The following is a 27,784-nucleotide window of genomic DNA, read 5'->3' on the forward strand; positions in this document are numbered from 1 at the left end:
CAAGATTCTGATTCGAACTATTCGAAAAAAAGAACAATTCGATGATTGATGAATAATTCCCATACATCAATTCAATCCGATAACCACAGATAAACTGGTTTCAAATTTGAAAATTTCACATGAATTTCACATTATAACCGTTGGTGAATTTTCACAAGTAAAAACTCTCATCAGATCGGATTTCAATTCAATTGGTCATGAACATATCGATTGGAAACGGCAATCATTCGTATTTTTTATACAATACTGTGGATAAAGATTGAAAAATCGACGGTAAAGGACTGTGCGGGACCGTCGACCACCGTCGATTCCCCTTATGTAGTCATAAAATAGAAATTCAAGAACAATTTATATATTAATACATTCTCCTCATTGAGATCTATACAAAAACTGTCATATCGTTGAAAGCGTAGCAAAAATGACGCCAAATATGTGCTAATCTTACCGAATTGGAACCGAAAATAGCCTGAGGTTATACTTGAAAAAGTGTTCAGAGACTCAAACATTTTGACAACGTTTACATTTGGTCAGAACAGCAAGAAATCGTTAAAGGCAAACACATGAAATTGCTGATTTTTAATTTTTTTAAAACTCATCAGTGCGATTTTGAATATTGTGTAAAATTGCCTTTCGTCCTTACTTTGAGCCTTTGTTGAAAGGAAAGACGTTACAAAAGCACCCAATAAATACGCAAATAAGTATAAGTTGTTGCTGGGTTTCGTGAAATCCACATTGCACGTGAACAAGTGAACTTCGTTCGTACATTGGAGCCGTGCAAAGTTTGAAAATCCCACTTTTCATCCTTTTCCTTTCATTTTTTTTCGCTATTTTGCAACTTTATGTATTAATTTCCAGAACGGAGTACAAATTGAAAGGACCTAAGCAGAACTCTTAAAACAAATAATGTACTTCAGTTCATAAACCTGATTTTTCTCTGGATGGATTTTCTCGCTTTCATAAGAAATGCAGTCATGATTCTTCCTTTCAGTTATGATTCCTTAAAATGATAAGTTATGAAAAGCACCTTCTTTTAATAACTTTTCATTTTAAGGAACAACGTTATAATTTCGGATAGATTTTATGCAACGCTATCCACACCAAGCTCATTAAGTTACAAAAAAAAATTGAGTTCGCCACAGCACTTCGACATGAATGATATCGTTTTCAAAACTATTCCAGATTCCTTATTTTCTATCAGACTCCGCGGGGCACGGCTATCTTCACTCCTTCGGCTCGTACTTCTGGTTTCAACTGAGTGATTCCAGGGATTCCACCTCTATCGTAAGAAAATTATTGTTCATTCTTCTGAAACGTTAAAAGAAACTAAGACTATAATTCCGAATTCATGTTATTCCATCGATATCTGACGAAGAATCGTTCCTTGTCGCTCTGGTGGTACTCGCATAATTGTTTTCCAGAACGGCAAACGGAAGAGAAAGTAGTCATTGATAAGATAAATATTTTATATGGTCTTTAATAGCTTGATATTCCGTATAATAAAGTTTCAAATAAAAGCTATAATAGCAAAAGATTCACAGAAATGATACAAACATACAGGGCTTATTCACAAACTCTAGACATGAAAAATGTTTGCTTTGCGTATCCAAGCACACTATATGGTAGGTACAGGAGCCGTGAAACCATAACCATAAAAATCCAAGCCAAGCGATTAGAAAGAATGATAATCGACTAAAACTGGCCGTAAAAATTATTTCGATGAGAAAAGTTTCCAATAAAAATTAGAAGATCTTAGAGGGTAAGCGGATGCTCTCAATCTACGCTTCAAAAAATGTTCAATTACTATTCAGTATCACACGTACATACTACAAGTAAATAACGTCTATCGTCGATCAACACATGGGATCAGATCAAGACGTGCTGCCAGTCATAAAACCATACATATACACGTAGAGAGACGGACGGACTCTTTGAGAGTATCCTGCTTTTAACATAAATATTAACTAGAAAAAAGAATCAAGCGGATTCGAAATCCGACGAGTTCCCGTTGTATAAAACTCCACACAGGCTATTCGGCTAGATGTTAAAACGGTCAATTAATGACATAAAAGATTTTTTGTTGCTGGCGTTGACGTTGGCGTCATATCCGGCAGGGAATTTTCGCTGTTGAATGAATCGCTACGACTTCGTGACGATGAACCGCGACTAAGAGATGCGTAGCTGCCACACGGTGCTATACCGGAATCATCTCCAGCCTGAAAAAAAACAGTAAAATATGTTATCCGGAAATTCGGTGTTCATATTGACACTTCTCAGGGCTCATAGTTCAAGAACACTGTGGCAAAGGAGCAGTTCGAGCAGTATCGGGGGAGTCCGTGACTGGACCACTCAGTTCGGATACGAATAACTAAACTATGGTCAAAATTGATGGATCACCTCACGGAATCACAGCGGAAAATCCTCTAACGCCAATTATAGCAGCTCTGAATCCGTATACTATGCAACAGATAAGGATTAGGACCCACTGAGAGAGTGGCCATCGGGAGATCAAAGCGGCAGATCAACTTCATTCCTTTTGGATTAGCCTCCTTTCCCTACTAGGGAGCTTCAAGGAAGGATAATTTAAAGTGGATCATCTAGGTAGAGGCGAAACGACCCACTCTTTCGATTTTCGTCCCTATCCTTTTTATTATTGACATTTTAGCGTCAATATTCGCAACTATGGAACTCTGCAGGGCTGTTAAGTTATTTCTTAAGAAATGCGGCGTCGTTCATACTTCGTCGCAAAGTCGTCGCACCCTGTCTCACATGTTTCACCCTCGTAATGTTAACTGATTCTAGATGCTATCACGAAAATACGAAGATCGCCTAAGAATAACTTTCGGCTATTAATCAGTGCATCAGCGACGCATCACAAAACACAAAGGTTCCGTTTTCACAAAACATCGCTTCACATCATGCACTATGCTGCCAAGCGATGTCTTGTGACGGTTTGCTGCTTGCGGCACGATCAGTTCGTCGCGATTAATTGCTAAATTAACAGCTGTTTTGTTCCGATAAAAGTTGCCCACTGACACCACAAAATGCATAACAATATCTTAATTAAAATAACTTTTTCAGTAAACTAATTCTTTCCATTTCATAATTACATTTGGGACGATTGAACCACCGATTTAACTCACAAAAAAGTGTTAACTAAATTCTTCGGAAATTTCAGTTGCAATATCGCAAAAAAAACAAAGGAATTTCACTATCTGAGACCTCGTAAGGATTTCATTTTTCTCTTCTTAAGCATAATACATGAACCCATAACAAGTATGCCGCATTCCCGGAGTGGGCGGAGCAAGTTGCAATTCTGTGCACATCTATTTTTTCTGGCCTTATTTCCAAATTTTGAGTTTCGTCTTCGCTAACAAGAATGTGCAACGTTTGCTTATAGCTTTTCGCAATTATTTCGGTTGAAGTTCAGATAACGATAAGATCAGAGCGAATGCGTACTGGCCATATGTTCACTAAACCAAAGATCATTAGACCATAGCGCGCGCGGTGACCTGGACCGCATTCCTACACATACGCACATGACCAAATCGTGATGTTGTCAAGGAAAACTCGTGTGCCGTCACGTGGATATCATCCGCTAACACTCCGGCACCTATCCGCAGCGTTGCACCCGTCCGTAGTGTAATCGGAAATTTTTTGCACTACAATTTCTACGTAAGATCAAAACATCTTCAGAAATCTTACCTCAAGCATTTTCAATTTCAGCGCGAGTTTTTCGCCAAATCGCACACGATATCCGGGCGATATCGTGTCCATAAGCGAGAAAAGCGAATCGTAGTATTTGGTGAACAACTCGAGTCGTGTGAAATCCCCAACCATACAGTCTAGACGTAGTGAGGTGATACGCCAGCCTTTGTGGGTTAATTCCAAGCAGTATGGTTGGTCTGAAGAAAAAAAAACACTATTATTATTTTCATTCGGCTGACATATTGATCTCCGCTTGATCTGTCTTGTACATACCTTCTATCGTCGTCAAATTGACGAAAATAAGATCCGGCGTACGTGGAAGCATTTCAGACACGCTGATTGATTGGACTGCGAACGAAAGTTCATGTACAGCCGCTGAAAAGAAAATATTTTAATCTTTAATCAGATTTGGACCTTGTACTCTGGACTTTTCAGTGAAAGCGAAAAACCGCAGCCAATATTTTCTCAGTCCATCAAACGATTAAAAAAAAACCTATTAGGACCCTTACCTATTGCTTCCAATTCCAATGACGAATCTCCGCGACTTCCTGGATTGGTGCCAGCGAACGAACGATTGATAGAAGAGACTTTGCGTAGCGAGAGCGGGAAAGAACTGAAAAATGACCGCTCATTTGGAATCATCTATGAATAGAACAAGTTGGGAAAATATTTAGTTTTGCAAAAATCTTAATTAAAATCTTTTGAATTTTTGCGGGCGTATATAACAGTATTGTGCTTCAATGCTTTCTTGGCCAAAATTTCAAACCATATACATTTCAATCCACCCTCAAATACTTTAGCACTATTAAAATAATAAGGAACAAAAGATCTACATATTCTGTATAAAGAATCAAAAATTTTAATTTCCTGAACACAGCTTCCTAATGAGCCTGAATCAGGCATAAAATCAGAAGGCTTAAAAGGAAATCGCTAAAAAGCCATAACTAACCTATATAAATAAATGAGAAAACATTTCTCTCACAGTCGAAATCACCTAGAAAAATCCAAAAATACGCAACATTTTTCAGATGTTTCACAATTGCAACATGATCAATTGGCAAGGCTGACCACGCTTCAAGGATTTCATTTCTTTCTCTTTATTCAACTGCTATCGCCTTCTCTCTTCCTCTTATTTTCTTCCTCTTGCGAAATATTAGTTTTTATCAGTGTGCAATGTTATCAAAGTAAAACTTGTGAAGGAAATTTTGATGTTCTTGTTTGTTATAATTTATTTTTGCTGTTTTCTTCTCAAACAAAAAACAACTTTTGAAAAAGTATAGCAAAATATCAATATTTGATGACACAACACTGAAATTAAAAATTAAAACATATTCCCTATTCTTTCCAAAGTTTTCTCATTTCTCATTTCTCTTTTTTGCGCCTTTTCTTATCCAAAAATTGACTATTTCATAATTTGTGCTCTATTATTTGTCAACGAAATCAGTTGACTACAAAATTACGTCTCAAATAACCGAAAACCACCAAAAAAGCAATGCATGATGACAAGAAAAAAAATGACTGTAGATATCTCACCCAATTGGCGGTGATCCAATATTTCCGCAACGAAGACAGGGAATCGGTTCAGTTTTGATCATTCGTGAATTATCTATGAACAATGATGCGCTACGTACACGTGACTTCATGACGATAGTGTGGAAATATTTCGTGCGATCAACAGAATCGACAAACGACGTTGAGCGCTACTCGTTAGACGGCAGCGCTCGCTCGATTATATAGTGGAAACAGTACCGAGGGGGCGGCGCATCGTTGAAACAACGATAAATCATAGCATCAAAAATAGAAACACCAAACATAGGATATCACACATCGCAACGGAAAGGATAGCAAGAGACTTCGACGAGAGATAAGAATAGGAGAGAGACTATGAAGAATAGGGAGAGCGAAAAGATGCAGAATTTCTCGTAGAAAGTTCAAGAATTCAGTCAAATATGAGATTGTACAGTTGTCGGGAAGCTTAAAGAGCGTAGTACGCGGATTGTGCGATTAGCGATAGCAAATAATCGGCTAAGAAGATTTTTAATACTCTTCACATCCCCTTACTATGAGTGAATTAGTCATAAGAAGCTAAGACATTATAAGACGGGATTTTCTGGATAACTGTGGATCGTAAACTCTGATGGAGACCATTCGATTAAATTAAAAATGGGTGCTTATCTCGCCACATCAAACAAATTGAGTTCTGTAGAGTTTTTTTTTCCCCAATGACAACATAATCCAGAAATTCGAAACAAGCTAATAATGAGAGGGAGTATGGAATGTACATGTGTTGCAGCTACACCGCCCTCTACAAAGGGCACATTTCCGTGCAGGAACACAGTACACTTTTCCAATACATCTGTCCGTTACTCCCCCGTCAAGGAAAATGACACGACAGCATCGCCAAACTTGACGCTTTTAATATTTCAAGACCCATGATTGTTTCGGTGACCTTTGAAGATTTAAAAATTTCACGAGATGCTTGGAAAAAGCCTGTGTAACCATTGAATCGATGAGAACTCTCGAGGCCAACGAGAACTCGCTGGCGCCATGTGATGACTTGCGTCATGCATCTGCCTTCCTTCCGAAATATTCTTCATGTGGGACCTTTTTGTCAGTATTGCCTTCAAGATGATACAACTAAACGCGCTGCTTTAGAAATGGTTAAAAAGCCTTGAAATTGGAAGAATTCTTGCATTTTGAAAAAAAAGTCTCCTTAAAAGGTGTGTACATATCCTATATTCGTCGACATATAAGGTACAACTCTTCTTGTGGGCGCTGATGAAATTTTCTGATTAAAGGCATCATCTCCATAGTTTGTCAACGTTCGAGACCGTTCTAGTGCCAACCAAGCCTTCATCTCACCAAGGTCGATAAATTGGTCAGAACAGACTTGTTTGGAGGTGGGAGGAAAGAAAACACTGACTTGATACATCGCCTCACCCCCACAAATAATTGTAGGATTGCACACGCGTTCATTAACCTCAAACCAGAGTCTGATTTGAAGTCGAACGCGTGGGCGCGTTCCCATACGGGTATTTTGTGTCTTATTGCTATTCTGCCGCAATTATTGAATTTTTTTATTGCTATTTTGCCGCATTTCTGATATTCAGATATTATATTCATTTGACTCACAAATGCTTAATGGATTCTGTTCCAATTTCTTCAAATTTATTCTTAAGGGCTATTTTTAAATACACAGCTGGTGTTTTGTCTGTCATTCGACAACGGAACGCCGCTCGGACGTGTTTTTAATCCCACTGTACAAATAAGAACAATTAACGTCATTGGCTCTTAGGTCAACAAAAGAGTTCACATAAAGTTCAAGTTGTGGGAAAATAACCTAAAAATCAACAAAATAAAGCACATGAAGAGCAGGTTTTAGTTACGATATTAGTCTATTATAGATCATGTGATCATCCATCCAGAAAACAAAAAGTTCTGATCATAATTGTTTGGTCTTTTCAGTGCATTCGTTCTTCTATTAGTGAATGTGTGATGGATTTGTGTAAGTCAGATGCTAAAAATAGAAAACATGAATTGCATGTGACAATACAAACTGTATTTGGTATTATTTATACAATTTCAATAAAATATTCATGGCTCACGTGAATACGACTAGTTTCTAAGCAAATGGATTGGCTATTTTCACGTGCACCATCTACATATGTCGGTATCGCGGTGTTCATGTAAGCGTTTTTCGGCAGCGTCTCTTATCGAAATAAGATTTATCAGCGTTGAACCATTATTCAGTAGCGATTCATTTCTCAAAATTCTAACAAACAACGAAATGCTTTTAATATTCTCTACTTTTTGCGTTAATAAATTTTAGTTGAGAGCATGTGTCTTATTTATTTTTATTTATTCCACAATTTAAGATATTATTATTATTATAGTATTGTTGTTCTGAACAACAACAACTCCGAGAATCCTAGAAAGAAGTTGGTGGTAAGACCAAGAATAAAGCAAAACTTATTTCTAAGCAGTACCGTTACTGATAGAGGAAAGAAAAACATACAAAGGAAAAAGAAAAAAATGAAAAGATGCAGAAATTGGTTCAGTCTATGTATGATTACGAAGACTTCTACGATTTTGGATGACTGGGCAAGAAATCCGAAAAATTGTGGATTTTATGCAGAACAAAAAAGAGCTTCTATGATCCTTAGAAATTGTATAAAAAATATTTTTTAATTCGTACGCATTAAGGATATATTTAAGGAAGTTGTAGAGGTTTTAACAACCCTTACCTGAGGGTCTTCAGATCAGAAAATCTCTTCTACTTAGAGCCCACAGTAATTTTGTGTGATTATCGCACATGATCCCACCGAACACTGTATTTTCTCGCCCACATATTAAATAAACCCAGACAAATCCCTATAAATGACTATCTATGAGCTACCGTATGACAGTTTTTAAGCAAATTCACTCAATTACGTAGCTGTAGATAAGAACTGTGAGATGCGATTATCCAGATGAGCAAATAGGTTCTAATCGTTCAATGCACCCGGAAGGCTAATCTAATCGAATCAAAAACTTCTCTGTCACTAATTCCTGTCGCGAAAACAACCGTGATCAGACGTGGGCGAATACGAGAAAAGGGAGAGGAGCGGCATGAATTCGCATAAAGAGACGAGAATAGCAATGATGTCATCATCGATAGAATGACATGACAGGTTTTAACGTCATACATCATTAATCATTTACAGTCATTAATTATAGTTTAAGGTTGTTATTTACTTACACAAACCAAAATAAGCTCAGGACGACTGCTTACAGTAACCAAATTAGGTTCAATCTTTTCCTTCTTCCTCAAATCGAAGTGTTTTTCACATTTCCACCAACGTAAGAGATTTGAGTACACGTGTATCTGTCACGACTGTCTCGCAAATATTATGACACAGCAGTGGCATGGATCAATTTGTTGTCTGGAACTCACACAATAGTACACATTCCGCACACATTTCCAGTAATCGAAAATCAAAAATCAACGTACTCTTCATTCTCTGGGTTCAAAACATCCATTATGTTCTCCAAGAAAACATCTTGGGGCTGTAAATCTAAGAACTTGGTCGAATTATCCGAAGAATTCGAGTTTCACCTACTTTTTTCACATTTCAATGCGACGAAAATTGCGCTTAGTTCTTCTACTCGTACACATTTATGTGCTACATGGACAAAAACGTTCATGAACGGCAATGTTCACTGCTGCCGCTGCTTCTGCTCTCAAACTTGCTGGACAAGTTTCTGCAAACTTCACAAATTTTCGAATACGTGAAGCATGCAAGAACGGGAACGGCGCCGGTGAGGACAATGTCAACATTTTTGCTTCTGTTACTCGTCTTTATTGAGACACAAGTCGATGTAAGTCCACTGCGATCACCGGCGACAAATTTCTCCGCTACTTAATGGATACGGCAACTGTAGCCACAACCAAATTACGTACTAATGAATTTTAGAGTCTGTTTTCACATAATGCACTGAAAATAGAATCTAAAACCCATTAGTGAGTCACGAGTACACGAGTTTTTGTATAGTTGACCGAGAAATACAATGCATTTCATATGCAATGTATACGATGCATCTATGCAAGGATTAAATTAAAAAGAAAACGAAAACATTGAACGAGGAAAACTCTTCATTAAACTTTTCCTTCTACAAACTCAGCTTCGAAAGCGAAGAGGAAAAGGACGGATTTCCAGGAAATAATGTGCTCTTAAGAGTAATAATTGCTTCAGAAAACGATGACGATGGTGTAAATTCAAAGTGCATAGGAGGTGAAAAAAAAATTTCCCCAGAATTTTCCGCTCCAAGTAAAGTACCTCATTAAATTTCTGCATGCTATTTGGTTTTTATATCACAATACTCAGTATATGGGCAACAAATTGCTTTCAGAGAAGGATCTAGGTATTGAATAACGCATTTGATGGGTACTGAGGAATGGTTATTGGGAGCAACAGCACCCTTACCATAACCATATGCGGTTATTAGCCACCTGAATACGGTAGGTCTCCAGGATTTGACTTACAGATTAAGACGTAAGACCTATCGAGTTGTTGAATAAGAGCTTGTCTGCAGCTGGCGTTCTATGTTCTGACGGTATTACCGTATCTAACGGTGAGTTTGCCGACGAAACCGAGTTATCATTGGGATGGATTTTTTTTGCCACTGCTGACGAAAGAATGGCAAACTATGGACTTTCACCTGTGCAAACATTAAAATAGCAAGTAATAGCGATAACGTTACATCACATTGCTTACAACGCCAAAGATCCGTGACATTTGTTTTGTTCACAAAGAGGACAATCGAAGATTGAATACACAGGACACCTTCAAAAATCAAGGGCTAGTAAATAAACACACGTCAGTAGACCACCGAACGTGATCTGAACTGTACAGAAAGGCGCCGGCGGCGGTCGAAAACATGTACGGACGACCGGGAGAACTCGTAAAGGTACGACTAGCAGGGGAGAGAACCTAAGCGAAAGTGGTGAGTTCCACGACCGGTACGACATGAATGCGCTGCCACTCCGAATACTGTTCCTTTAATAGGAACCAACTATGACAAGAACCGGAAGAGTGATTCAGAGGGCAATTCACTACAGTAACTTTTTTCCAACGCTGAAAACCAAAGCGTAGAAAACCGTACGTGGGCAAATACTGACGGAAAGGTTTTCCCGAGAAGTCATTGAAAATGACACATCGACGAAGTGCTTTTGTGAGTCAAGGAGATTGGCCAAAAATAGCAAGTTCATCACAAAAAAAAAGACGTCGACGTTCCGACAACAAGAAGAAAAAAGATAGGATGCGAGGAGTGATTTCTGCTGAAAGACGAATGTTATCGTTCTACATACCGTACACCGTTTACAACCACGAGAAAAACAAATCTATGCAGAAATTGTCCTTATCTGCTGGAAGGCACGTATTCCATGCATATTTATTCTCAGAGTGTAGAGATTACCACCCACAAGGAAATCATGTGAATGTCTGACAACAGACGGGTTCTCGGAAGAAACTAGTTGATCAAGAAAGAACTCTGGGCTAAAGTCCCAAGATTGGAAACTTAAAGGCATCACCCCCACGAATCTGGGGTGGTATGGGTTCCAGGTGGAGAGTTCCTATACGGGGTCTTAGATAATGGAGAGGAGGGAGATTCCGTCCATTTCTTCCTAATAGCCGTAAGAAACGGCCCGGAAGGTGCGTGCACAAGGCTGGCGAGTTCCAATCGAACTCGTTGTCGAAAATAGCGCGCAGGAGCTCGAAGCCGTATCTTCCGGGCCGTTTTTTACGGCAAGAGAGAAATAGGCGGAACCACCCTCCTCTCCATAATCTACGACCTCGTATAGGCATTACCCACCTGAAGCCCCCACCACCTCAGATTTGTGAGGTGACCCCCTTAAAGGCATCACCCCACGAATCTGAGGTGTTGCAGATTTCAGGTGGAGTATTCGTATACGGGATGGGAGACTACGGAGAGGGAGGTGATTCCGTCCATTTCTTGCTAATTGCCTTAAAAAAACGGCCCGGAAGGTGCAGCGCCGCACAAGACTGGCACGCTCCAATCGAACCTCTTGTACAAAATGGTGTGCCAAAACGAATGAAGCCGTATCTTCCGGGCCGTTTTTTACGGCAATTAGGAAGAAATAGACAGAATCACCCCCCTCTCCGTAGTCTCCCATCCTGTATACGAATACTCCACCTGAAATCTGCACCACCTCAGATTCGTGGGCTGATGCCTTTAATTTTGAGTGAACTCGAGAGAAATAGAAGGCTAATTTTGATTATGTGATATTTTGTTTCGAGACAAAAATTTGTTCCGAATTTTCTTAATATATATCTTTCTGGAAACTTGGAAAAGTTTTCTATATCGTGTGACATGGATATCAATCTACTCGAATTAACGAGATCTACATATCTATCTGAGGTTATTTGGAACTCTGAAAATCTTTTACAAAGCGACTTATTTTCTAAATTATCAGCTAATATTTCCACCATTGCTATTTTTTCCTACTCAACCACATGCTCCTCTACGTACGGATTAGCATATAATAGCAAAGAAACCCATCCGAAGAGAATTTCAAAGCTGCGCGGTTCGAAGGAACTTTCGAAGAAATCGAAAAAAAAGCCAAGAACAAGATTTTCTTATCTATCATTATTTTACCCATTTATTTACTTATTTATTTATTTATATTTATCATTTACCCACCTCTCAAAAGTGAATAATCGTCCTGGACGCGTTGAAAACTTAGATGGCATTTATCAGAGGATCAGCGGAATATGTGTTAACCAGGAGAAGATAAGCACGTCAGATATTCAGAGTAGACTGAATGCCCCAGGCACACGGTCACGGACACGTCACGGTTGGCAAGGCCCAAGGCAGCATAGAAGATTAGCAAAAAAAAAAACAGAAACACGCAACTAGAACGTCAATGAACGACCATCAGTCAAAATCTTGGGCGTTAGTTTAATTTCTTGCATTTTTCACTACACGCGACTGGAAATTAATGCATCTCTCAATAAACAAAGGCGTCAGGGAGAAACGCTATGTTTCTTCTATTCCAATATGCTTGTGCTCTTATCGTTCATTAGCCAGAATTGTAAGTAAAAGTGTAGTTTTCTTTTCATTTCTTGAAAAAAAAATTGAGGCAGATGCTAATTCTAGACCGATGCAAGGACATCAACTTGCAATTCGCCAAATCGCAGCTGATTTGTTCACTGATAAAATGCAATAAACTCTTAACAATAACCAGATTTCGAATGTTTTATACGGCAGGTGTCTTTATGCATTTACGTACATCTGTTTTCAATTATACGGCTATCACAGGACTGTTTCAGGAAATGTGTAATACAAAAAAAAATGTAATAAGAAACTGAAACAGTTGAGATTTCGATTCAGTTCCTTGAAAATTCTTTCAAGCATGTGCTCTTTAATGAAATTTCAAAGTATAAGGGCTTTCATCGAAAATTTACTTGTTCGAATTCTTCTTTTTCACTTTCAGCACTTGCGTGCATTCACTTCCTGTTTCGTCCGTGAATTCACAATGTTTTCTTCAGAAACAAATTGTGATTCTGCTATATGTACTTTACAGGAACTCTTCCCATTTCTTCCCCGATTCTGACATTTGTATCAATGACATAATTGAAATAGAGCAGAGCTAAAAAAAAATTCAAATATCTTAAAACTTGTTAAAATATAAAATTTAGGGGCGAGAATATTGTGCTTTCGCCCGAGTGTACTGTACTTCTGGGACAGGACAAGGAAAAGTTAGTGAAAGGTAAAGTGAAGCAAAGTATGGTAAAAGCTATTGTGAATGAAGCTTGGTCGAGGGATTTTTAAAGGATTGCACAATATCTCTGTGTCTGCGTTGTGGATGATGACATCATCCGAAAACAGCACCAGCTTGATTGAACTATTAAATCTGATTGACAAATATCCAGCAATTTATAAACGATTCGAGAGCCGTTTCAGAAAAACCTGCATGGCAACCGTTTTCTGCAGCGCAACGAAATATGCAATTTCAGAGAGATTCACCAGCGCTGTTCGACCACTTTTTTTTCTTTAGATTTCATTTGTCAAATTATTGAAATTTTGAAGAAAATTCCAAAGAGAACGTTTTAATCTAATTTTTCAAATTAAGATGCTCAGAAAAGACCACAATTTGGTGGAAAAAAAAGAAGATGCAGGTCTGAAACAATGATTTTTTTCGAATTTTCTTTTAGCGTCGATCCCTTTGTGATTTATCAACAGCAACTAATATAAAAACCACATATGTGAAAAAACGTAGCGAATTCCTGTGATTTTTTTCTTCGTAGTTAGTTCTAAGAGAAAAAAAGAACAACTCCTTTCAGTTGAACAGGTACTCATTCACTATATACCGTCCCTACTATAGCATGCGATACAGAAATACTCGAAAAAAAATTGCTTTTTTCATTGTTCACTGTCATTTTTTAATGTACTTAGAGCGTATTAAGCGAAAATAAGCAAATATGAAGGTGAGCGTGACGTATATCACTGTATTCGCCATATTTTGGCTCTGGATTAAAGGCACCACCCCATGAATCTGGAGTTGATACGGATTTCTGGTGGAGTATTCGTATACGCGATCGTAGATTATTGAGAGAAGGGTGATTCCGTCTCATTTCTTCCTAATTGCCGTAGAAAACGGCCAGGAAGATACGGCTTCGAGCGTTCCGGCGCACTATTTTCCAAAAGGAGTTCGATTGGAGCGCGCCAGCCTTGTGCACGCGTGCATTTTCCGGGCCGTTTTTTACGACAATTAGGAAGAAATGGACGGAATCACAAACCTCTCCATAATCCACTATTCCGTATACGAATACTCCACCTGAAATCCGCAACACCTCAGATTCGTGATATGCTGCCTTTAAATAGCAGTGCTAGGAAGATATGTTAAAATTGCACCAGCGTCACGAATACAGCAAACGAAAATACGTCTGGCGCCATTAACACGCGATCCGTGCGCAACCTCAAACTGAAATGTGCACTTTGGAATTTTCGTCATCACGGAGACGTCTGAAATCACAAACCACAAATCAGTTCGACCTCGCCGTTTTTCATCGTCCAGATTTAATCTTATCATTGAATGAATGACATTGTAATGCGTCCACTGATTACTGATAGCGCCATCTGATCGCAATCTGACCAACTGCGTAAATCATACATTAAAACGGAAGCGCTTCATTCAGAAATACCACACCAAAGTACAATTTTGCAAAAGAATGTCGAGTTTTTTTCTCCTTTTTCTCGTCTTAAACTATGAACGAATGAGACAAGCGAAGAAACGTTCCACCACAGTTTAACGAAGACATTCTGAGGTTGCTCGGCACGTAGACGTAAAGAAAAAAAAACGTTGCCGCTCTCTGGTCGCTTGAAGAGTTTGTTTGGATTTCTATCAGGCATCCTGATTGTTTTCGACGCCACATTCACAAGCACACAGGAAATCAGGTGCGACACAATCGGTGGATGGGAAAACTACAAGGTTTCCGAAAAACATGTTGATTTTTCATTTATTTCAGAGCTGTTTTTGCAAAAGAAATCAAAGAAAATTATGGTATTACTCTATTTAAAGCTGAAGAGTAGCCGGTCTTGATCTCTTTTTTTTCGTCACGCTGAGAGTGTTCCGAGAGGGGGAGGGAATAGAGGGAAGGGAGATTGCGGCCCACAAAGAAGTGGAAAAAGTGTCATATTTTGAAAAAGTTTTTTTCGTACGCATATAATCAAATAATTGGAAACAGCTCATAGAAGCAAAAAAGGACAAAAAAAGATCAGATTCCTTTCTTCCTTCTCCTCTTCCTCTCTTTTACACTGTTATATGAAGTAACAACAGAGAATTTTACAGTGACCACTTAATCGAACATTTTTGATCCTCCAAACTCACACTTGAGCACCTACGTTGCTGAACAAAATATGAACTATACTAACCTTGAAATTGAACTTTTTAATCTACAGTGATATAGTTTAAAGCGGTCGAATGTTATTTGATACGACGATGCTCCAAAAAACGGTCGGCTGTCTAGACTACACGATGTCGCAGAAAAAATGGCTTCTGCTGTGCTCTAGGTTCACATTTCTACGGCATCCCGTATTTTTCTCAAATTTTACACCGGTACAAGTGGCGCTTTTTTTCACGGGAAGACATATGGTGCACGAACTGTGGGTGTTCTTCTAGTCGAACTCATAAATCACGTACATCCCAGGAAAAAAAAAACTATTCACTCAGCCATAATAAAGGTAGTGGCCTCAAATACGATTATTCCATTCCCTTGAACCTGTTCTATTTCTGGTGAATTCAATCCACATTACGGCTAATTCTATTCGACAGCATTTCTTTAAACTAAATTCGAAAAACACCCTCAAACTAACAACCCAAAATAAATGTTTCCAAATAAACAAGGAAAGGGAAAGATGTGAGGATGAAAAATTGCTCTTGAAATATCCAAAAAAAATAACTATCCCTTAGATTGAAGAAATATATTCGGAATTTCATCCTCGACATTCGAATGTTGACAAAGAAACCAAGTTCAAAGAAATAGGAATCCAAAATAACCAGATTTCCGAAGGAAACATTTGAAAACAAAACGATTTCGGGAGTGGGGGAGGGAGAAAGCGAAGGAGGGAGGATGATGCTCATAAATATATTTCGAAGCAGAAACCTTTGCATTTTTGATGAAAGAAGACCGAACAAATCTTCCGAGTTAATCACATTCCCATCATTCATCATACTGAAAGAAATGCGATGTCCCATTTCTTTCATGGATGAAGAATCCTTTGAATATCTTTAGAATCTTCACTGACAATGAGTTGAGTGCCAATTTTTTGGAAAAAAAAATATTCTAATTCAGACAGGTGTGTTTTCTTTTTTTATGCGCTATTCGTTTATGTGAATAAGTAAATACAGGGTGGTCCATGTGAAATGTGATGGGATATGGAAAATCTAGGTATGCGGTTCTTCCTTGAGCCAAAGTAACCGGTAAGGGCACTGAAAGGACCGTCCTGCAAATTTGGGCCCCAACCCACGGCGCGAAGAAGACACTGGAGTGGAAGTGAGACCAATCTTCAGGATTTCTGGACGAATATGTTTAGCCGTCAAACTCGCGTGATCTGAATTTTTTGGATTCTGTGGTATGGTCAGCTCTAGAGCAAAAAGACAACTCTTTTAAGAACAGTCACTGGATTCACTGATAAGAGTCCTAGAGAAGATATGGCGCATGGGAAATGGTCGCGCGCGCATCCTCAAAAATTTCCCGAAGAGATTAGATTGAGTAAATAAAAATGCAGGTCTCAAGTTCGAACCAAATTTCAAAGCCGTATCAATCCATATCGCATCTCTGTGGAATCATTGCAACGATGTACTTTTTTATTACATTTCCATTGTACTTTTCCCACGAATCATAAACTAAATATCTATCATTCACACAGAAAAGTACATACATGTGATGCGCCCACATTCCTCGGACCGCTCTTTGTAGTGGTTGCTTATACAGCTGTAACAGTAACCAGTATAAGAACATCTAGTTATAGTCCAGGTTTAAAAGGAAAATTGTAAACTGTTGACGAAAAGTGCACATCAAATTAATCTTCGGGTGACTCCTGCTCTTATGAACGTTCAGTGGAAGTTGGGTGGATATTCGTTCCCAGATTATCGTATTTTAACTTACAATGAATCAGCGAAGTGAACAGTCATGACTTTCTCACTGTATCATCAATGACTGGCATAGCGTCCTACGAAAATCACGGTGTTGGGACCTCTTCACGAATACATAGGGGTAGTGATGTAATTCAGGAGTATGGGCGTGATCACGCTCAATTTCCCCCTAGTAGTTCAAAAGAAGGCGAGACGTGAAGCAGCCTTGTGTAATCCCTTTTCCTAACGATGCTACTTATTACGCGACAGAATGCGCGCAATATTACGTCATCGTGCAGCGTCCGCAATTCATTTAGACCTGAGCTTCTTACTGCGACAGAATCACATAAAGTTATTACACGCGCCTTTCTCTGAATTACTAGGTGGGAATAAAGCATAACAATGGGCACACTCATAAATTAGAACCTTACTCCTCTCCACATTTAGGTAGAGGCAATGGTGTAATTCATGAGCAGAATCATGATCACACTCAATTCCTTTCTAGCAATCCAAAACGAGTGCGTGAAACTGCCTTCCGTGATCTTTTCTCCCAACGATGCTACATATTACGCGATAGAGGGATGAAGAGATCACAATGTCGTCCACTTTCAGGGTGATGCGCTGCTTTAGGTGAACATCGCGGACTTCAGGAAACATATTGGACGTTTTCACGGACTCAAACTGCCTTCCACAAATGCATAGTAATGTGTTTTCGAAAGTGAATCAGAAACTAGGATTCGTTGCGTTTTTCCATGAGTTGAGGATGTGCAACATGCGTTTCGAACCTGTCGAAAAAAAAGTGACCAGAATCGCAACAGTTTTCACTTATAAAACTGTGAACAAAAAGAACAAATAACAACAAAGAAGCGAGAAAACCGCTGTTGTAGTTTACACAGTGGAAAAAGAATTTCATAGCGTTACAAATAAATCTTCTACAGTTTCACTCTTCCGTGTTTACATCTTTACCGCGGCAAAGTAACTCCCAGAAATAACAAACGGCGTAACTACCTCATTCATCATCAATCGCAATGACTTAACGACGGACTGTTTTCAGGTTGCTTAAATAAATGAGCGCACTGAGAGAAGAAGATCCAGAGAACAGCACCGAATTTCCGCAATTCGCAAGTAAGCTCATATAAACAATAAAACTAGCAGATCAAATGAAGGGTGTTCGACTTAGGAAGAGCCTAGCACTTGCAAGATGAATGGGATAGAGGATGAATAAGCTCTGATACGTTCCATTTTGCAGATATATGAGCAGTACGGTCGTAATATTGAAAAACTGTACAATAACGTTACAATAACAATGCGTTGAAAACATGCTGATCAGCGTTGATTTCCTCTCGCATGTTCGATGCACTTTTCACGTGAATAAAGGGAATCATGCTCTTGTCATATCGTCAGTAACATGCCCGAAATTTCCAGCTATTTTACCATCCAGAGTATCATGAGCTACGCTTTTTTACAGTCTGGTACACAAAAAACCACAGCCGATACATTGTGTTCCACACGTATAGGAAATCGTATGAAACACGATACGACAATTGTTCTGGATGAATCATCTTCTGTTTTTCCGGCCAATGGGAAGAAGTGCAGGTGACTGCTTTCGTTCTAAGAACTATTCCAATACGATAATCAATTGTTATGAGAAAAGAGGAAGAACATTCGTGGGATCCAGACCCAAGAAGCAAGAAACAGTGGAATTCAAAAATTACCGTCAAAAGTAGTGTTAGAGGAATGTTTTCCTATGGATTAACGATCAACTTTAAGTGCACAAAGTCCCGGAACGTCATATATTCCGAGGCCAATAACGAACAACTGCGAGCGGAGCCCATAAAATTGCGAAAGAGACGATTCGCAGAAAACGTTATAAAAACTGAGGACACGTTATCCTCAAGAGTGCGTGCTTGCAGCGTTTTGCAATATTTGTACTATGGTGTCTAGAAGAGAAAAAAAAAACGAAGAAGAAAAAAGAGCAGAGAAGAAAAGAAGGGAAAGAAAAGTGATGTCATACATTAGCACCACACCACTACACATTTAACATAATGTTACCTCTCCTGAATTACCGATGATTCAGATGAATTATTGTTTTTTTTCCTTCACATAGTCGTTATTTAAAATGATTTAGCTAATTTAATTCATCACAAACTCGCTCCAATTAATTTAAGAGCAGAACACTGATGTGTGTTCTATTACAATGAGTCTTGAGCTGTATAAAAAGAACAAGGATTTCCAAGATACTTCAATGAGAAATTTAGTTTTCCATACACAATCGATTTCACGGAGACTAAAATGACGTAGGTGGAAAGGGAAACGAAACGGGGAACATGAAGCGCACATGAATGCAACATAGGTGCCTTTATATGAGAATATGAAACGTCTTCGGAATAACACACGTCATCAACCAACAAATGCATCGTTCTATTCGTATAATAAAAAAAGACCGTATCCCTTCAATGGCTCCGTTATATGACTTTATGGTCGTTAGAATTTCGAAAGCCAAAAAATTTCACAACATCCATTGAGTCACCAGATGATGAGGCAACTTTCGTAAAAGTATTCTTAAAGGAATAAAAAATCCTTAGAATCTTCTTATAAAAAAACCCTAAGAAGACGGTAAACTTTTTTTTACATTCATATTCCGTAAATACTATTTTTTTGCTTTCAAAACTCAAAAAATAGTGTTTTTACTCTGTTCCTTTATTTTCCTGGAAAATCGGAAACACCACCAGCAGAGCATGCATTTCATTTTCTTTGTTGCATTTGCTACCACTCTCAAAGGATGCAGGGCCAAATGTCCTAACAAAACACAGCTGCTGAACTCAGAATCGATTCCAAGCTGTAAACGAGATGATTCAGCACGGAAATATTCCACGGAATAGAAAAAAATCAGCAGATCTTAGCTGAGAAGTGTATTTCTTGGAAATCTCCTGCACTTTACAGCCTGATTTTTTTTTCTGTCCGCTGTCCTTTCTATTTTTTTTAACATTCCAGTGCTACGTGTTCAAGTCTCGTGGCTCTTGACAGGTAGATTCTTCGATCAATCGTTGTGTTAAGATTTGTAGAAAAAATTTTTGGGCTGCTACCTCAAAAGAACCAACCAGTTGTTTCTGGAACTTTTCACTTGTCACGGATCGGAACTGATGAAAAAGAAGACAAGTATGTCTGACGAGAATGACCGTACCGTAATCTACGTCCGAATATTTCTGAGTTTTAGCACGTGCAATTACTCTAAAGTATGTGCAGTTGCTAAACGCACACATTTTAGTACCGACCAAGTCATTTCCTGCTGTAAATGCTCCGCAGAAGGGCATGGTGACCGATTTCCATAAAGTCCAGAAGCTTGAAGTATGTACCGTAGTTCATGTACAGATAGTTGATACCTGAGGTTGCTGCAAGAGCAGAACTCGACACAGGTTTTTGAAGAACAAAAAAAAAACACGCAGGATTATCAGCTAATCTCAGCTCGTACAATTTCAGCAGAAAGAACAGATAACACATCGATTAATGTTCTGTTGAACAGAAGCTGAGAAGTGTGACGGCTGAACGTCACCGATGTAGCTATAAATATCGCGAGCGTCCGAACGAATCAGTGCAAACGACAATCCGATGCTGCAGACTACAACATTCCAACGCTGAGAAACTGCCCGGAAAAAAACGCCCCGAACCAGTTCTTGGTCGTAAGATGAACGCGTGTACGACAGCGAACCGTGAAAAAAATCCAATATGGGAACGGCTGCAAGATCCCGACATCACCGCGATCAATGTATCCGCCATTATTGCACTTCGGCGTAGCGCAAAGAAATAAAAACGTTCCCTGCAAGTTCTATTGCCCAAATCAATAGAAAATATACGAATTTGATTCAATGTTCCTTCAAAACTTGGGTTTCATGTATTTTCACTCTAATAAGAACATGTTTGATCCTCAAAATGAGGGTCATCGTTCTCGATATACAGTAAGTCTCGCAAAAATTATGTTAAAATTACCGTAATCAAGACACGTTCTACGTTTGCCGTCGAGCTAGATGTCAGTTCCTCTTCCAAATTCGAATTCGAATTCTTCATCAAAGAAGTAATTCGATCAAGTCAATTAACTCAAAAAGTAAGACGCAAACTGCAGCTGAGCAATGATGAAAGACGTATTCACACACCGAAAAACAACTGGGAGGAAATGAAACACAATTCAATTTCATGGACAGAACGACGGTGATATACTACAGATGGAACACGATAGCTACATCGTCCTTCATTCGAACTTTGCCGTCTACCGCTGAATAACCGGATGACGTCAGGACACAAAAAAAAAGATCGAGAATGGCAGCTAAAATCATTCTATTTTTCATCTCACAGCAAGCACAAACTAATTCAAAGGCAGCAAGTATAACCCGAAATTGACGATTAAGGGATCTCTATGTCCAAATGTAGAGTTTGAGATGTAGATTACAGTACCAATGTGACAACGCTTAATTTCCCCTAACCGCTTTGAAAAACGGTGTGGGACCCGCTGCCTCAGTAAAAGCACATTAGAAGGCGCCGCATCCGACAAGATCCTTCAAAATCACTGAGGTCTCCTCAGCAGCCCAACAGATGCGAAACCAATGAAAAAGCTACCAGAGAATGCGGAGCATGCAGAAGAGTGGCGCGTTCTAACGTATGTCGTAGAAACTAAGGCGGTTCCTATGCCGTTTTTCAGGGCGAACAGTGGTGGGGGGAATGATCGTGGTCAAGCTCATACTCGTAATCAAGAACTCTCCACTACTCCATAGAGACCACGTCATAGTCAAATTCGAGATGTGCTGTTTTCAAGTCCACGGGAACGGAAATGAACGGCACAGCCAAGTGTTTTTCTTTCTTTGCGCCAGTTATTGATCTGCGAAATTGTGTCGATGACACGTGTAGTGCACTTGTGCTCCAATATCAGCAGTTTACATAATCGCAAACGACTGGCAGTTTTAGTTCAAAAGGGTAACTGCGGGGGCGAGAATACCGCTGCGCAAATAGATGGTTTTTAACGTCATTATGTTCTTCTCAAAAGCACTTCGTAGGGGACCCATGAATCACAAGACTGCAGTTTCGTCAGAATTCATGTACAAATAAATAGCATTATCTTTCAACAAAAAAAATGTTTACGGTTCCATGAGTGTACCAATATTCAGTTAAAAATTGTAACATTATATATGGTAACAAAAAAAGCAATAAAAACTGAATTCAAAATCTGTCCCTATTTTTTCGATAAATTCACCTGTTTATGCCTAGTTATGTGTCTAACAAATATAAACAAATCGTTGCGTAAAGAAGCTTAGCAGCAGAGATATACGTAGACGTCAATAGATTATTATCCTTAGCTATAGTCGGGCCAAAACGACATGAAGCACGGACATTTGCGTAAGCGACTGCGCTCGAAGCGGTGCGATGAAGACAGTGGTTGGAACCGAGGTGGGACCATGAAAAACTGCAGAGATGGGTGGCGGTAGCGAGGATCCTTACACAATCCTAACCGCTACGCTCCGCTCCGCTTCGAGAGCAGCCGCTTACGCAACTGTCTGCGCTTCATGGCGTTTTGACCCAACTTTACGCATTATAAACTTACAAAATAAAGGTACACTTCGTAGGAGCTGTAAAGGAGTTGTGCGCCTTCTTAATGCAGGCAACATTTCTTGCGTACTGTACTAGAGATCAGTTATCCAGGAAATTTTTGTGGTCAGGAATTGTGGATTTATTACTGAACGAACACCAACAAATTAAAATAGACTATAACACTTGACGATTAGTGAACAGGAGAAAAAAGATCCAAAAATTAGACAGAATTGTCTAAAAGTCGTTATATTATCGTTACAGTCTTTTCTGGTCGTTTACCACTAGAATTTTTCTCTAACTGTTTTTCATTACGTCTTTCTTAGAAATGCAACCAGCTACGTAACACTGCGCAGCAATCACTTCCCGCAATCCATTTTTCGCTGCAAAAAGTTCACAAGGGCTTAGAATTTTGAAATTTGCATAGTGTGCATCCCCGCTCTACTAAAACATCCTACTGCAGTTTGTCTGGTTCGTGAAAGATTATAGCGCTCCAAAAAGTACGCGATCGAATGCTTTATTTGTAGCGTGAGTGAATGGAGATGAATGTAAAATCCTCTAAGATATCGGCAATAAAAAGAAAAACGCAAAAACCAAAACGATAGCCTTAAGAGTCGGGAATATTTATGTAGCACATCACGTGAAACACACACGGATAGAAATCGATAACGCTTCTAATAAGACATAATTTTCTTTTGCAGAATCATGCAGAACGCAAAGATTCAGCTGATCGACGTAAACGAAATATGAGGAAAATATTCAAAAAAGGAATCCACGTACATCTGAGGTTAATAATTATTGAAAGAACCCTCTGAAACGTTGTCAAAAAAAAAATGTTTTGTAGCGGCTTGGTACATTTGAGCTGAAATTATATCGAAGGTGTAAATAGCACCAGGAAAAATTGCGTGGGTCCCCAACCAACTGCTTAAACAAGGTGGGAGTAATTGAACTTCACTCCTTGAAAACTCATTCACACTTCTCAAATATCACTAATGTTCAGTGGGATCAGCATTAATTCTTAATCCACACATTCCGGACGATTCCCTACTATAATATGCGAAATAAGGATCACGTAGTGAGAAAGAGCTGGGAAGCTGGCTTCAAATAACGAAGTCCAGAGGTTAAGACACTATGCGACATGTTCAGGGTGAGAATTCATCAGCATATTCAACTCAGGGATGCCTGGAACTTTCCTGGAGCCTGGAGCACAGATGCGATAGCAGCAGCCAGTGCTCAGACCCCCTTCACTTTTGAACGTTTGAGGAAGGGACCTCCTTTACTTTTAAACGGTTGGCAAAATTATACCCTTTACTTTTAGACGGTTGGCCCGCTTCATTTGAGCTGCATTCCATGAGCTAAACCCCCTTCATCTGAGGAGGGTCCGGCTTCTCTTTACCGCACCTATGCCTCGGAGTAATGCAAATCCGAGAAAGATATAACTTTAGAAGATTGAAAAGTTCAAAATAGGCCCAAGCGAATAAGCATGCAAAATTATATAAATTAATGAGGTATTGAGGAATGATTAGCACGAGGTTGACATTTGCTTTGAGTTGGATGTTGATATGGATGAACTTCGCGTGCACCAAGCGCTCGCATATTACTGTGAGTTCGTCTCGTTGATCCTTGACGCTGCATTTCTTATCGTTTTACAATGTTAATACAATGATCTCGGCGATCTTAACTGTCTCATAGTTTATTTGCTAATATTGTGATGTGTCTTCATATATCATGTGAACGTGCAGACATACACATGATATCTTTCAGACGTATCGGATGCATTTATTTCCGCGCAAATGGCACATTTTATGCATGGCGCTGTCAGTAAATGAAACAGAAATCAATTCATTCAACAAAGCATGTACGTGGAATATGAATGTATTCCACCATGCATCACTATTCATACCAGATTCATTTTTGTGCCATTTTGTACAAGAATTAGGCTATCATTAAATCATTCAAATTGAAGAATGGTGAGTACAGGATGAAAAGAATGGTCAAACGGTGGGAAACTTTTAACTTACTGCAGACGTAACACTCCTCCCTCAACCACGTGGTCATTCTGAGATTCGAAGGACGTCAAAAAGTAGCAAATGAGTAGTTAGCACGAGTAGCACACAAATAGAATCAAAAATTGGTTTGCTGCAGAGAGTCTTCTTTTTTTCAATTCTATTATTTCTCATATTCCCTGAGAATAAGTTATTCTTCAGAATTCTTACTACAGTTAGTCGTTTTCTAATCATGACAATGTACCGTAGACCATGTTTGAACACGTGTAGGTGTCAATTTGCATGGTGATCTAGTTTCTTAGTGATCAAGCGTAAAGTCATAGTACTTAACAACTAACCAGTTCTGACGACTCGACTATCCATAAGCTGTTAATGAAGTAAAAAGTGAAGTAGCCATAAACACATAGCACAAAAACGCAATAGACATGCCCCACCTGATGTTGTGCATACTGCCGCTGGTTCCAGTATTCATCTTGAGAGCTGAGTGAGTGTTGCTATGCATACGTTCAGGAGAATGTAGAGCTACAAATTTTGATTTGAACCACAATTGTATGACAGAAATCACAAAAAAAAAAACATTTAAAAACAAGAAGCCAGCTATGCTCTCTTCTGATTCGTAATCATCACGGCTTCATAAGAAGCCAATATTAGCCTAGCCTTGAGACACTGTGAGGAAAAACGGTAAAGAACGTTTGCAAATAGATCGTCATTATGAACGATAACGTGCAACGAACGTTAGGATTAGATGCAACCAGCATTCTCTGCAAAAATGACCACGCCCACGTGCGAATGTGCCGCAGACATTGCTGTGAAACCATTCGTTGTGCAAGTGACCGGGGGTCAGACTAAAGCGTCGCGTATTTCTCAAAGCTCCTTGATTACATTTCGGCCACATAATCTAGATGGGACCATCAATAAATTTCACTTCCACAAATAAGCCTGTAATTATCAGTATGTGGCAATCATCTTTGAGGTTATGCGCACACACGTTGAACACAGTTTTGCAACATTTAGGAATAATTATTGAAATCAGAAATTATTTGAAATAATTACCCTTCCCGATATGATACCAAGGCTTTCAGCTAAGGATAAACGAAGATGTTTTTTCTCCTACCGGAAATTTGAAAGGTCTTCGTTTGCAGCTTCAAGGTTGCAAAATATCAAAAGCGCGAACAGCGAAATGTTTATTTCACATTTGCTAGTCAGTGCGACGCGAGAAAGCTGTTATGTGAACTTCGAAAAGAAAAAGTATGAAGGCAGAGTATAAATGCTATAGACCACTGAAAATACTGAAAACATATTGAAAAAATGCGTTGCTAAGTGACTCGTAATCTCAGCTACCATAAAGATTCAGCACATGGGCTCAAAAGCTGCGAAACGCTCGCTGCAAACAATTCTCATGAGTGGACGGCAACCAGGAACGAAACATAGCAACATTGATGAAAACATTGAATTGTCATGCCACATTCGCTTGGAGCGAGCTAAACGAACAAAATTCACAATTTGGGCACTGCTTTAAAAGTGCACTTTTTCTCATTTGAAGCAATTATTCGCCCTCCACTTTTCGAAAGTCCCTCTGTGAAGCAAATTATCCAAAAGAATCTTAATATTCAGACCATTAACCATCTGTTTTTCCTCGACTTGATATCCATCTTATACCTTAGTACTAAAGACGCTAATCACGAACAAAACTGTCCCACATTTCTAAATTTAATGTAAATGATTGTAATTTAACTGTATGCAAATGTAACTGAATCTTAATAGAATAAACAGAAGATAGTTGTAAATGTCTTCCTATTTGAACACTACCCCTGAAAAGTAAAAAAAAAATCATTCATTCTAAGCCAAATTAGCTGAGCAGCATACTCCTATTTAAAAAAAAATGCAAAAAATTATGGTGTTTGAATGTCATCGTGAGCGATTACAGCACTTTAGCATATTTTTGATGGTTATCGCCCGATTATGAGGAAGTTCCTACGCCCCCTCCTGAAATAGCAGACGATTTACTTCGAGTGTAAACTCAAGAAGGTTTAAGAAAATGATGTTTTCTGGGCGCTTTCTTAACTCCCAACGCTTAGGAAGAACAAAAAAGAGCCCAATAATCATATTCTGAATGCTCTAGAACTTGCTAGTCGTTGACCTCTTGGTTTTTCAAATCAATGTATAACAAGAAGATTCGATGACACAAAGAGTGATACAAAAACAGTAGTACCGTCATGGTACCGTTTGTTAGACTTCACTCATATGTGATGTATTTCGCTAAAGAGTGACACATTTGACCAGATGTCATCTAGATAAGTGATCACATGAAAATCACACTAGATATGTGATCAAATCAAAAAGAGTCTTGTTAATTCCATGTACTAACTCAAAGACTTCCTGATTATTCGTTGTATGCCACTCACCGCTTCTGCTTTTACGATGTCCGTGCTTAACGGGACGTGACGGAGGTACAGTATCAGTCATTGCTTGATAAATAGTTGCAGCTGATTTCCAACGAGCAGAGCTGCAAAAATGGATGTGTTAGAATCTAAAAACGATCAGTAAATCCAACACAGGAATTCGAATTTTCAGTTTTCAAGTTTGCACACATTTACACACAAATAGTGTCCATTCGTAGGGATGAATGGGAAGATGCATGACTAAACAGTGAGATGTCAGAAAACTTGAGAAACCTTTAATAAATTGGCGAGTTTTGAGCAGTCAATTTTTCAAATTTCAAATGTCCGTTTGTGTTCAGGGCAAGAAGATTACAAATGAGTAGAACTGTGGTATAGTGGTGAAATATTGGTGAAAGCAGGCTGTATCAGGCTTTGTTGCTCAAAAGTAGGTTTTATGATGATTTTTTAACGAATACTTTTTAGTTCTCTGTAAGAACTTTCTCGGCATCAACCACTACTTCGTAAATGTTCATCAAACTCCCGTTATGATAAAGTCTGGTCAAAACCATAAAAAGCACGGTGGAGCTGCGTAAGCGGCTGCGCTCGAAGCGGTGCGATGGCGCGTAACGATTACGATTGAGGTGGGACCCTCACTAGGATCACTTATGATTGCAGTTCCCGATGATCTCGCACTGCTTCGAACGCAGACGCTTACACAAATACGAGTTTCACGTTGTTTCGACCTGACTACAATCCATCATGAAACAGCTCCGTTATTGCGCAATATCGTTTCTATTGAAAATGCCGACAAAGAGCTTTGTAAAGAACTTAGCATAATGAGTAATGCAAATTAAAACAAGTCAGAAAAGTAGAAGACAAATGACTGACTCTTTCTGATGATATAGAGGTGACACTCCAAGCAGGTCGGCGACGATATTGGCGCGACTGCACGAACACGGTAAAGGGCAAACGCACGATGACAT

General features: G+C 39.0%; 1 protein-coding gene across 3 annotated transcripts; it reads right to left on the bottom strand.

Moving 5' to 3' along the window:
* Positions 1–2,054: 2,054 nt before the first annotated feature.
* RB195_013300 (uncharacterized protein) lies at positions 2,055–27,784 on the bottom strand (the record flags this gene model as incomplete). 3 transcript variants are annotated; one of them, XM_064203054.1, is made up of 7 exons in its annotated part: positions 2,055–2,213; positions 3,703–3,902; positions 3,979–4,080; positions 4,215–4,318; positions 24,855–24,942; positions 26,826–26,926; positions 27,690–27,784. In XM_064203054.1, the coding sequence occupies 7 exons, from the start codon at positions 27,782–27,784 to the stop codon at positions 2,055–2,057; spliced, it is 849 nt and encodes a 282-aa protein (XP_064058934.1). The 3 variants fall into 3 exon arrangements, with proteins under 3 accessions (XP_064058934.1, XP_013301067.2, XP_064058935.1); XM_013445613.2 differs by lacking the exons at positions 24,855–24,942; positions 26,826–26,926; positions 27,690–27,784 and adding an exon at positions 5,239–5,348; XM_064203053.1 differs by lacking the exons at positions 2,055–2,213; positions 3,703–3,902; positions 3,979–4,080; positions 4,215–4,318 and adding an exon at positions 7,216–7,222.

The sequence above is a fragment of the Necator americanus genome, chromosome V, assembly GCF_031761385.1.
Source record: "Necator americanus strain Aroian chromosome V, whole genome shotgun sequence".
Lineage (NCBI taxonomy): Eukaryota > Metazoa > Nematoda > Chromadorea > Rhabditida > Ancylostomatidae > Necator > Necator americanus.